Raw genomic sequence first — 12,694 nt, 5'->3', positions numbered from 1 at the left:
TCTCCAGTGAACATAGATTCCAAACATTTTCAACTCAGGATTCCCTGCTGCAGCACTTGAAGACCTACCAGTCTGGGTAAAAAAATAAACATATTTATTTGATCAAATAATCATCTGGTGATATTCTCAATAGTTTTACATGATTCCTTGACCCAGAAAATGTAGATTTTGACACCAAGATTGACCTTCTGAGTGGCTTGGAAGATATATTGGTTCTCATAGACTTCATATGGGTGCCATCTCCGATCCACAATCTTGATGAAGTGGCTCCTACCAAAAATTGGAACCTATGGTGATAGAGAGCATGTGGAAAAAATGTGGTGCTTTTGTCCGGCGTGTCCCCATTATTTAGCTAAGCCGCCTGACTATTAACATTAATTTGAGATGCAGCTCAGAACTGTGTGTCACGTTTTTCTAGTCAGAAATCTCTAATAAACTGTGTTTTGGTTCAGCGAGAATGTTACGACACAGGAAGTAACAAATTTGGTAAACATAAAACTATGCAGAAAAATAGCTGCATGGACTCCAAGTTGAACAATTATAATATTTATTAACAGGCAAATGGAATAAACAGAGATAAACCAACTAAGTAGGACAGAAAAAGGAAGCAGCTAAATCTTCAGGGTCTCCAAGGCCAAAATAAGAAACAAAAGTCAATCACTATCTGGAAAATAAGATTCAGCTAAACCTACCAAACAAAACTGACAATGCTAAGCAATCCATCTTCTGAATTCTTTAGGTTAGGCTGATATCATTTGTGATACACATTTGGTGTTAAATTTAACCATCTTTGACCACTTAAGAATTGAGAAAAATTATTGAAAATCCCTCCAAAGTATCACATTAAGACACCAAGATCTTGAGAAACACCGGACAGAAATCCATTCTGTGATTTGGCAGCAAAGGCTTTTGATATTTGGTAGATTTCTGCAGGAATTGCATATTTCTTAATGTGAATATAGTATGGGAAGCCATCCATTGTCTGAATGCTCTAGCTTGTGGTTGTAAAGTTTCATGAGGATGTGATTATTCTAGAGGTCACAGCAGCTCATTTTATACACTGAGCTTAACTTTCACTGACTAACATCATCACACATGAAGAAAATTGGGCTCATTGAATCCACAATGAATCCAGTCATACCCGATTTATGCAGCTCACAGACTGTTTAGTGACGCCAGTTTGCAGAAATATTCACATACCGTAGACGAAAATGTGAAAAGAAATGTATGATTTTGGCCTCAAACTACATGTTATTATTATAAAGTGGACATGTCTATAAAGAGGAGACTTGTAAGTACCAATAGAACGCATTTTTATTTAGATATCTTGAGGTCAGAGGCCATAATTCTTTTACATTATAAAACTACAGATTGTGAATAACTCCAGAGAGAAACCGTGCAGAGCTGCAGCTTATGAAAGGTAGAACAGGCCAGAATCAGGGAGCAGTTCTAGAGGAGGTTGACTTATTTCACAATAGGTTTTAAAAAAACTGGAATGCATTATTTTATTATTTAGTTTGCCAGGCCTTGTTGGCAGTGAGAGAATCCCCTGACAGCGTGCAGTAACAGAACTCACACACACACAGAATAATAATAACAACAACAACCTGCTACAGAGTGACACCAGGCCGCTCCTCGCCCCGTTTATCATGCTGAAAATATCCAGAAGCTTGTCACAAAACAAATATTATGTTCCAGTTAAACTCCTCAGTATTCTCTTCTCTTTCCAGAGTCCACTTTCACTGATCTGTCATCAGTTTGTCCTACAAAAGCATTTCAAAATGCCTATAGTGATGTTGGTCAGTTTGTCCTATAGATAGGGATGTTGTTTCTTTTTATAAAATTAAAACACATATTAAGGAGTCAAAATTTCAGTTGCAGTTTTGCAGTTTTGCAATTTTGTCTGTTACTTTACTTTCTTTTATTTCATTACCTGTGAATATCTTAAGAGAGCTGTAAAAAAATTATGGCAACGCTTTATAATAAGGTCCTTAATAACCATTAATTAACAAGTAATAAGGCATTGTTCTCACTTTAGATCCAGTAGTTGCAAAAAGTTAACTTATAGTTAACTTATAATAGATGACCAATAAAGTATATTTTAATATCAATAAGCAAACACCATATTTTAATATCAATAAGCAAACAAAATAAGATTAATAAAGGCATGGCAAAGACATAATGGTATAATAATAATTGTTAATTAATGGTTATTACAAGGACCTTAATATAAAGCGTTACCAAAATTATTATATAATCATAAATAATAAAAAGTGTAGCAATAATAAGCTCAGGTTTCATACCTACAGTTTTACAGTCAGCATAAACTTGCTTGAGATTATCACTATTTAAAAAATAATGACTTATTATTGTTTGTTTAGCATTTGTTGTATATCTGCTTGAGTTGTATACATTAAAAACTACTATAATTGACTTAAATAATTTTTTAAAAGGTGCAAAAAAGGGCACAAAATGACCCTAAAACACTTGATTTTCAGAATCTGGCTTGTTGATTGCCGTGACATTTGCGGCGCTCGCTCCTGCTCCTCGGTGGATGAACCTTTTAATTGCCGACTCGCTGTGATCTTCTCCTCTGTCGCCATCCTCCGGCTGAAATGTCAGCCGTGTGTGCACAGATCTCATAATCCAGCCTTGTGACATTTTAGGACATTTGTGCACCGAGGGGAATAAACCTTTAGGATTTTAATCACTTTTTGACCTTAATGGCCACATGGCCTTTTCTTCTCCAGCCGGCCCTCACGGGACCTTCAGATCTCGAGCCGGATCACTTTGTCTTTAGAGGCTGAAAAAAACATTTCAGCCTCTCAGATCTGCTCGCTGCTCGGGCTTTAGACTTTCAGCCTTGTTAATTATTAAGATATTTATCTAAATCTTCCCTGCATGCTGAGTTTGGGGTAATGTTATATGCAGAATATGTTTTACAGCGCTGCATGAGCAGCTCGAAGGAAGATCCTTATCCCCGTTCTTCTTTTTGTTATGTTTCAAAACTTAATTTTAAAATAAATTCAATGTATATCAAAAAAGGCAAGGCACCCATTTTATCTTTATACAGATTAAAATAAATGAATAAATACAATTTAAAAATTATTAATGATAAAAAATATAATACTAATAGCAATAATAATTTAATAAACATAAAATTAAAATAAATTAATAATTAATAAATAAATAATAATAAAGAAATGCAGTACAGCGCCGCATGACCAGCTTTAAAGAAAATTCTTAAAGATACAGCTGAATTTCTTTTAAAATAAATAACAAAATAAATAAATACAAATATGAATAATAATACATAATATTAAAATATATAAATAACCATAAAATAAAATACGTAATTAATAAAAATAAATAAATAAGTGACCACACCACAAAAAAAAAATGAAAATAATATTTTGAGAAAAAAGTTTACGTGATTAAAGTAGCAAATCTACAAGAAAAAAATGTGCAGATTTATTAGATTTAAAGTGAAAAAAGTTGCTTTTTTCCCACTTTTTTCTTGTAAATTTGCGACTTTTTTACTTGTAGGTTTGCCACTTTAATCTAGTAAATATTACCTGACTCTAACTACCAAATATAGTTCTTTGCCTGATAAAGGGTTAAAGGTCACAGAGAGCTGCAGCAGCAGGATTCTGAATGAAATCACAGACAGCGTGCACTAATTCACTCATATTCTTTGTTAAAACGCTCCAACAGGTATTGTGAAGTTTAACGAGGTGGATCTGGGCGAGGCCACGGTGGAGGAGTTCCACGATGGAGGAGGAGGAGGAGGAGGAGGTGGAGGGAGTCCTCAGGCTGGAGGAGCAGGAGGAGGTCCTCTGTCTCTGGATCAGTACATCTGTAACGCCAGAGAGGCTCTGGGCGTGGACAGCCACTACAGCAGGTTCATACCGAGTCTTTACTGATGTAGATGTCATTTGTGAGATGTTTTGATTCTGTCACAAAACACACAGTTTTAATATTTTTTGTGATCAACTTTTTAGTGAGGTTATCATACTAGTGCAGTGCCTGTAGGAAGTATGTATTCGTAGATTACATGCCACACTACAACATCTGCAACTCCATAAAACACTTTTCTTAAGGTACCACACCATCCACCACATACACATTCACTGGAAACTACTAGAATATTATTGGAAAATTGAACCTTGTAGCGCACTTTAAAACTCCTAAAGATAGGTAGGCTAAATAGACTAACAGATGAGAAGAGTCAGGCATGGAAATCCAGAGTGAATTGTGTTACTGACCAGGTGTAGGCCTATCACACAATGGGGCGGAGCTCCCCTAAAAGGGGGCGGAGCTTCTCTAAAAGGGGGCGGAGCTCCCCTAAAAGGCGTCTGATCGGAAACAGTGCAATGCCGCAACATGTCCTACGTAAATAATGATGATATTTTGAAAAATTAATTAAAAAATCTTCAAAATCGAGGATTCAAACTTTCGTGCCATGCGCAAGCCACATACGAACTCTGAGGTCAGTCTGACTAACGGTCAGCCAGATATGAACTAGACACACACACACACACACACACACACACACACACACACACAGACGCTTCTTGCTTTATAGATAGATTAAAAAAAGCCAGCATTGTCATCGAAGGTTGAACTTCTGGCCAGTCCTTGAACAGGTCATTAGGACAGGTTCTATTAAAAATATGACCAAAACAAAGCTCAGAAAGCTGTCAGAATCACTTAATTCCATGTGTCAGTTAAAACATGTCCAAAAATAAAGTTTTTGCACTTTCCAGATCATGATAATACTTCAAGATGTACAATATGTGGAGAAAATGTTTTTTTCCCAAAATTCATAACACTTGTAGGCAAATTCAGACAAATTCAACTTTTTTTTAATGATTTCTGTCATTATAACTGTGTTATTCTGCACAAAGACATGTTTGAGTTGTTCCCACTTCTAGCCTTGATTGTGCTGATTCTACAGAGCTGCAGGCCTTTTGTGCAGATTTTATATAGATTTACACACTTTACACACTAAACTTAGATAGTGAACATGTTAAACATAAATATCAGCCTGTTAGCATCATCATATGAGCGTGTTGGGCCTCTCCAAGCAGCTGCAGACTCTCTGTCTTGTTTCTGTTCGTTGTCACTCATTAAATAAAACAGAGAGGAAGCAGCAGCAGATCGAGGAGCCTCCTGCTGCATGTCATCTGTCTTCTTTTCATCCAGCTCTCTGCTGCCATATTTCTTTACACTCAATTATCCCGCCCGCAACACCGCCTGGCACCGCCGGGCCACTTTGTAAATCATGACCATGTGTCGCGTCAGCAAATGTTCCCCCACACAAACTTTCTGTGGAAACCACTGCAGAGGACTTTCAGCAGCCAGCAGACATTCATTGTGTCTGTGTGTGTGTGTGTGTTTGTGTGTCTGTGTGTGCTAAAGCTGTGGTGTGTGTGTGATGATTATGAAGCCTGCATTTGCACATATGCAGCATTTAAATGTTTTCCAATCCACCAGTGGAGAAAGTGCTATTTTAACACAAATCAAATCTCCCCGAGCCGTGAAAAGTGCAGCCAGACGCTTCCATAAAAAGTAATGGCGTCTGCTAATGGTTGCTTCTGAGAGCCTTCAGTCCAGTTCATAAAGCTGGAGTCCTCAGATTAATGACTCTTATAGTTCTCATGAAGAGGAATCACTGCCAACCAGTGGTGGAAGAAGTATTCAGATCCCTTACTTAAGTAAAAGTACTAATAAAACACTGTGAATTTACTCCACTACAAGTAAAAGTCCTGCATTCAAAACTTACTGAAGTAAAAGTACAAAAGTATCAGCACCAAAATGTACTTAAAGTATCAAAAGTAAAAGTACTCGTTATGCAGAATGAACCCACTCAGATTGTTTTATATATTCTAAATGTATTATAAGATTATTTGTATTGATGCATTTATGTATGTATCATTTTAGGACTAATGTTAATTACTTAATACACTGTTATGTTTTATAAATGTGTAATCATATTAAATATATGGTATTTTTTCATGTTGAATCTGAAAAGTAACTAAAGCTGTAAGCTAAATGTAGTGGGGTAAAAAGTACAATATTTGCCTCTAAATGTAGTGGAGTAGAAGTATAAAGTTACATAAAATGGAAATACTCAACTAAAGTACAAGAACCTCAAAATTGTACTTAAGTACAGTACTTGAGTAAATGTACTTAGTTACTTCCCACCACTGCTGCCAACACATTAAAAATCAAAATCAAAATTCTTCCTCCAGTTTTCTACTCAAAATTAAAATGTTTCCTGATGTTTACAATGAGTTTTTGTGTAACTTTTGTTATAAAATAAGAGTTTTTCAGTGTGTCTGTGTGTGTGTGTGTTCTCCCCAGAGTTTGTTCCAGCAGTGAGACTGAGAGTGAAGCTGGAGATCTGTTGGAGCAGCAGTTTGAGGAGCTCAACAACAAGCTGACGTCAGCCACCGACCCCACAGGATACCTGCGCATGGTGTCCAGGAACAACCTCTTCAACAGGTCCAGCTGCAAAAAAATTATTGCATGGATTGCCATGAAATTCTGTATAGACATTCTTGATCCCCAGAGGAAGAATGTAGAGCCTCCAGCAGATTGAGATTGGTGGTTTCAAGTGAAATGTCTCAGTCATTTATGGATTGATTGCAGTCAAATTTTGGACACAAATTCATCTCCCCCTCAGGATGAATTCTAATGACCATCATTTTGTGTCTTTTTTGGTGATTTTGTGTGTTTTTTTGGTGATTTTGTGTCTTTCTTTGTCTTTTTCTGTCTTTTTTTTTTATCATTTTGTGGTCATTTTGTGTCTTTTTTGGTGATTTTGTGTCTTTTCTTAGTGATTTTGTGTCTTTTTTTGGTCTTTTTTGTGTCTTTTTTTTGATCATTTTGTGGTCATTTTGTGTCTTTTTGGTGATTGTGGGTTTTTTTTGGTCTTTTTGTGTCTTTTTTGATCATTTTGTGGTCAATTTGTGTCCTTTGTGGTCTAATGGTCTAATGATTTTGGTGATTCCTTCACTTTTAGCAAATCTAGCGCCACCATGTGGTCAAAATAAGCCATAAGCAACTAGCTTATGACTAAATACCTGCAAAGCAATGACATTACCATCACTCTCAGCAGTAAATTAGCTGCTAATCATCAGCATTGTTATTATTAGCATGTTAGCATTTAGCACAAAGCAGCACAGTGCCTCACAGAGCTGCTGACAGACTGTCTTGTAATTTAACTGTGTTCAAACAGAACCGTAGTGTGTATTTACTGTATATTTCTTGTGTGTGTTGAATAGGAGCTGTCAGAGCATGACGAGTCTCTACAGCGCCACCGTGTCTCCAGTGAAGGACAGTTTATCGTCTCCTCCTCACCGCCTCAGTAACATCAGCAAACCTCCTCTACGAGCTCTGTACGACCTGCTCATCGCTCCCATGGAAGGGGTGAGGATTTATTTCAATAAACTGCATGTTTCCACTTATTTTCTTATGCTTTCTCTAACTGTATCTTTCCGTCTGCAGGGCCTGATGCACAGCAGTGGACCTGTGGGCCGCCACAGACAGCTGGTGCTGGTGCTGGAGGGAGAGCTGTACCTGATCCCGTTCGCTCTGCTCAAAGGCAGCTCGTCCAACGAGTACCTGTACGAACGCTTCAGCCTCATCTCTGTCCCTTCTCTCAGCAGCCTGGGAGCCGCCATCAAGGTACCAAATACACACTCTAAAGATATGAAAGCTGAAGGATTTTTGTTTTATTTTGTCAAATTCAGTGCTTTTTTTTTTTTTTTTAGAATATTCTGTATCTTTATGTTGTTTGATGTTATACGTGTTGGAAGAAGGTTACAGATCCTTTTCCATAGTAAAAATACTTGCAGGGGCAGCAACACCACAGCTCTGCCACATCACTCGCAGTATATCAAGACATTTTTTTGTGCTCCATCCTCCAGTGTGTGCTGTTAGAAAAAGGTGTAAAACACTGGAAGAATCTGTTAATAGACCAAATCTCAAAAATGTCAGCATCAATTAATCACAATATACCCCGATTCAACAAAACTTGGTCTACATTTATTAAAAAATTCACCTCTACAAATGCCTGATCCCAATTCCACATAACTTTGCAACACATCTCCTTTTTCACCCTGAAATATCCACACATATATACAAACACTTATAAATACAAAGTACACTCACACTTTCAGACACACTCACACACATGCGCATCCTTAGCATTTACATAAAATTCCCCCATTGGTCTGTCTGTCTGTCTGTCTGTCTGCTGATTTGCTTATCAGCATATATGTATGGCAGAAGAAATCAACTTAAACAACAACTGGTGTTGTAAATATCCACTCTTTATTTTTATTTTTTAAATTATTTACCTTATTTTCTGTTGAAGTTGTTTGACCTTTTATTGTTATGTAAATAAAAATAAAGTTGTCCTCCAAAAGTGGGGGGGTGGTGGAGGGCCAAAAAAAAAGAAAAAAAAAATTTGTTCACAGCCAGGCCCAAAGTCTTCAATTTTGGATACAAATTAACTTTTGCAGCAAACCATCTTTAATCCAGTACTGTGTGCTTTTTGTTGTATTTGGGGGCCTATGTGAGCTAAACTTGATTCATTAAAATTGAAATGTTACACTTGAAAAAAAAAAAAAAGAAAGAAAAAGTTGTAAAAACTACAATATCTTCCTCTGAGATGTGGTAGAGTACAAGTAAAAAGTAGCATAAAATGAAAACTCAAGTACAGCACAAATTACTCAAATTTGTACTTCAGTGAAGCACTTTTTAAAGAATTTTATGTTGGATTTTGCTCCCTAAAAATTAAAATATAAACTCATGTGATACTGTGTGTTCGCCCCACAGCCTCATCCTCGCCGCGGCGGCCCGTTGCTGTGCTCAGACGGAGGCTCCGTGGCGGCGGTGGTCGGGGCCCCTCGCCTGCCCTCCTCTGTGATGGACCGCTGGCTGTGGGGCCCGCTGCCTTCAGCCCAGGACGAGGCTCTGTGGCTGGGGGAGCAGCTGGGCTGTCACCCCCTCACCGGAGCCAACGCAACCAGGGAGCGCGTGCTCGCCGCCCTGAGCCAGGCAGAGTGCGTCCATTTCGCCACTCACATATCCTGGAAGCTCGCCGCTCTGGTGCTCGCCCCCAGCCAGGAGCACGCCGGGGGAGAGGGCGGGGCCGGCGGGCGTCCTCGGGAGAAGTCGCCGTGCGGAGGGTCGACCTCGGGCGGGTTTGCAAAGAGTCACAGCAGCCCGGAAAGACTCAGAGCAGCAGAGGACGCCAGCGAGGACGGGGAGAGTGTGTGTGACGTAGAGAGTGTGTGTGACAGCCCGCCGCTTCACGACTTCCTCCTCACTGCTGCTGATATTCTGGACCTGTGTTTGACCGTCAAACTGGTGGTTTTAAGGTACGACTTTGGCACAGATTTTTTGTTTTGGAACGGCCGTTTCATTCACCAGAAAACTATAAATGGGAGCTCAGGGCGCTTTACACCAAGGTTATAATAGTTTTGGATTTTTCATTAGTTTTAGTTTTAATTTCGTTGTGAATTTTTGTTTTCAAATTCAGTTAGTTTTAGTTAGTTTTTAGAGTGAGTTTGCTAGTTTTAGTTTAGTTTTTATTTTTTGAAAACGCTTAGTTTTAGTTTAGTTTTTATTAGTTTTACTTTTTTTGTAATGGGTATGTGCTTTCATTTCCTTTTGTTTATCCATCTCAGCCCCAATAAGGTTATTAACTCTTACAGTTTGGGGTGTTTTGTATTCTGGTTGAAGTGTAAACATCCCAGTCTCAGTAAACATATTTACCATGTGTTCCTACATGTTGAAATAGAAACACTAAATTATGTATAAAAAAAGTTGACAAAGACGAAAACTAAGGACATTTTCACTATAATTTTAGTTAGTTTTAGTTAGTTTTGTAACCACAAAATACAGTTTCAGTTAGTTATCGTTTTTAAAAAAACTCTTGTTTTTATTTTTATTTCAGTTAACAAAAATGTTTTTTCAATTTTAGTTTTTGTTATTTTGTTAGTTTTCGTTAACTATAATAACCTTGCTTTACACCACATCAGAACATCCTACAGAGTTTCACTCTTTGCCTCTTAGAGTCTCTGATGAGCTTCAGATATGGATGTGATGCACTTTTACTTCTTCAGAGTATTTCAAAATAAAAAAACCAGTGTGAACAAGCTGCAGCCTTGGGCTCTGAAAAGTGAACTGCAGAAGTGCCTTAATATTGCATTCTTACTAATGACCAGCAGGGGGCGACTGCAAAAATAAGTCTGAACATATTAAAGTCAACAGGAAAATGAAAGACATAGACTTTGTGGTGGTGTTGCCTCTTTTGTGGTCATTTTCTGTCTCTTTGTGGTTGTTTTGTGTCTTTTTGTGGTCATTTTGTAGCCATTTTGTGCACTTTTATAGTAATTTTGTGGCTCTTTGTAGTTGTTTTGTGGCTCTTTTTAGTCATTTTGGGTCTCTTTTGGGTCATTTTGTGGCTCCTTGTTGTTGTTTTGTGCCCTTTTATAGTCATTTTGTGTCTCTTTCTGGTTCTTTTTTGTCTTTTTATAGTTATTTTGTTCCGTTTTGAGGGTATTTTGCCTCTTTATAGCTGCTTTGTGTCTTTTAATAGCCATTTTCTGTCTGTTCTGAAAAAGTCAACATACGCTCCTTCAGGTCTGTGTCCTGTTGTGTTGTAGAGAGTCAGACTCGTCTTCAGGCTTTAAGAACAACTCTCTTTTTGCCAATGGTCTTGTTTGCACAGATTTTTAGTTTTAGATCGTCCGTTGCGTTCCTCCTGACCTCCACCCCCTCCCCCCTCAGGTTGTACCCGGAGTCCAGCAGCAGGGTGACGGCGGACGGTGTGGTGGGTCTGACCCGAGCCTTCCTGGCTGCAGGGGTGCAGTGTGTGTGTGTCTCCCTGTGGCCCGTTCCCATCGCCGCCTCCAAACTTTTCACACACACCTTCTACACGGCTCTGCTGAACGGGACCAAAGCCAGCGTGGCGCTGACGGAGGCCATGAAGATTCTGCAGAGCAGCAAACACTTCTCACACCCGTCCAACTGGGCCGGTGAGGAAACACCAACACCAACAGTTTCAGTCCTCTCTGATCTGCAATATATCAAATCTAGATCAAATCTAGAAGTCCTGCAGCTCTATGGAATCAGCACATGCCTAGAAGTGGAAACAACTCAAAAATGTTATGACATACACTACCGGTCAAAAGTTTTAGAACACACCAACTTTTCCAGAATTTAATTGAAAATGATGCAGTTTAATGTCTCAGTGTACTCAGAAATGAATGCACATTTGCAACATTTAAAATTCTTTATTGAGCATGATAGTGTTTTGAAAGTAAAAAAAAGATTCAAAATCACATTTTATGTTGGACTAAAGGACTAAAAAAAGACACAAAATGACAAAAAAAAGACACAAAATGACAAAAAAAGATACCAAAAGACACAAAAAGACACCAAAAGACACAAAATGACTTAAAAAAGACACAAAATTACCAAAAAAGACACAAAATGACTTACAAAGACATGAAAAGAATTCAAAAATGGACAAAATAGCCCAAGACTCCATAGAGTTAAGTTGTTAACCCATTTCTTGTTCCCTGAAAAAGGCCTACTTGTATAATTCTGAAATGTACATTATTTTCCAGTTTTGGTTAAGCTTACCTTTTTTTATTTACCTCTGGCAGTTCACCACTTACCTTTGTACCCTTTCAAGCTGTTCATTTGACTTGAACTGCTTGAATTTCAATAAAAGAATGGAAAAATTAGGGTGTTCTAAAACTTTTGACCGGTACATCCTAAAAAACTTAAGTTGAATATTTATTTTACAAAAAATTGGGAAAAATCTGAGCTATATGTAACATTTTCAGTTTCCACAAGTGTTACCAATTTTTATTTTATTTTAAAGAGTGCTCCACATGCAATATATGTTGAATTTTTCACATTTTTACAACCTCTCCTGTCCCCTCTTCTCTGCTCTGTGTAAATAGCCTGAGGTTCAGGTTCAGACTCATCATCGGACTCTTTATCTCAACAGAATAATTTATCGCTTCCATGTCGTGCAGAATTTAATGTTGTTTACAGGATTTGGTTAGTGCAAGCAGTTCATTTTTTACGGTGGCCCTGAAGTGCAAATCACAACGGCAAATCAGAAACACAACGACAAATCAGAAAACACAACGACAAATCAAAAAACACAATGACAAATCAGAAAACACAACTACAAATCAAAAAACACAATGACAAATCAGAAAACACAACTACAAATCAAAAAACAACGTCAAATAAAAAACACAACAGCAAATAAAAAACACAACGACAAATCAGAAAACACAACAACAAATCAGAAAACACAACGACAAATCAAAAAACACAACGACAAATCAGAAAACACAACTACAAATAAAAAAAAACGGCAAATAAACACAACAGCAAATAAAAAACACAACGACAAATCAGAAAACACAACGACAGATTTGTTGTTGTGTTTTCTGATTTGTTGTTCAGCTCTTAATTTTTGGCAAAATTCTTACATGGGATGTGGAATCAATATTAAGTGTAGATTTGGTTAGTTTTTTCCAGAGCTCCAGTACATGGCCTGCTTTTACTGGCAGCAGATTAGTGATCCTCCAAACTATTATTTTTCCATCACAGTCCAACTAACATCACTCATCACCCCTCCCCTCCCATTTTT

At 37.8% G+C, this 12,694-nt stretch overlaps 1 protein-coding gene across 1 annotated transcript in view; it reads left to right on the top strand.

Moving 5' to 3' along the window:
- The window catches only part of ttc28 (tetratricopeptide repeat domain 28), a 188,579-nt gene that overhangs the window by 164,377 nt on the left and 11,508 nt on the right, over window positions 1-12,694 (top strand). Inside the window, exons 21-26 of the mRNA XM_059358726.1 lie at window positions 3,715-3,901; window positions 6,367-6,507; window positions 7,290-7,434; window positions 7,513-7,692; window positions 8,848-9,392; window positions 10,807-11,054. Coding sequence (XP_059214709.1) covers window positions 3,715-3,901; window positions 6,367-6,507; window positions 7,290-7,434; window positions 7,513-7,692; window positions 8,848-9,392; window positions 10,807-11,054 — 1,446 coding nt within the window. The remainder of the gene's footprint in view (window positions 1-3,714; window positions 3,902-6,366; window positions 6,508-7,289; window positions 7,435-7,512; window positions 7,693-8,847; window positions 9,393-10,806; window positions 11,055-12,694) is intronic.

This window comes from Centropristis striata, chromosome 19 (assembly GCF_030273125.1).
Source record: "Centropristis striata isolate RG_2023a ecotype Rhode Island chromosome 19, C.striata_1.0, whole genome shotgun sequence".
Classification (NCBI taxonomy): domain Eukaryota; kingdom Metazoa; phylum Chordata; class Actinopteri; order Perciformes; family Serranidae; genus Centropristis; species Centropristis striata.
This window is presented reverse-complemented; position numbering and strand designations above follow the sequence as displayed.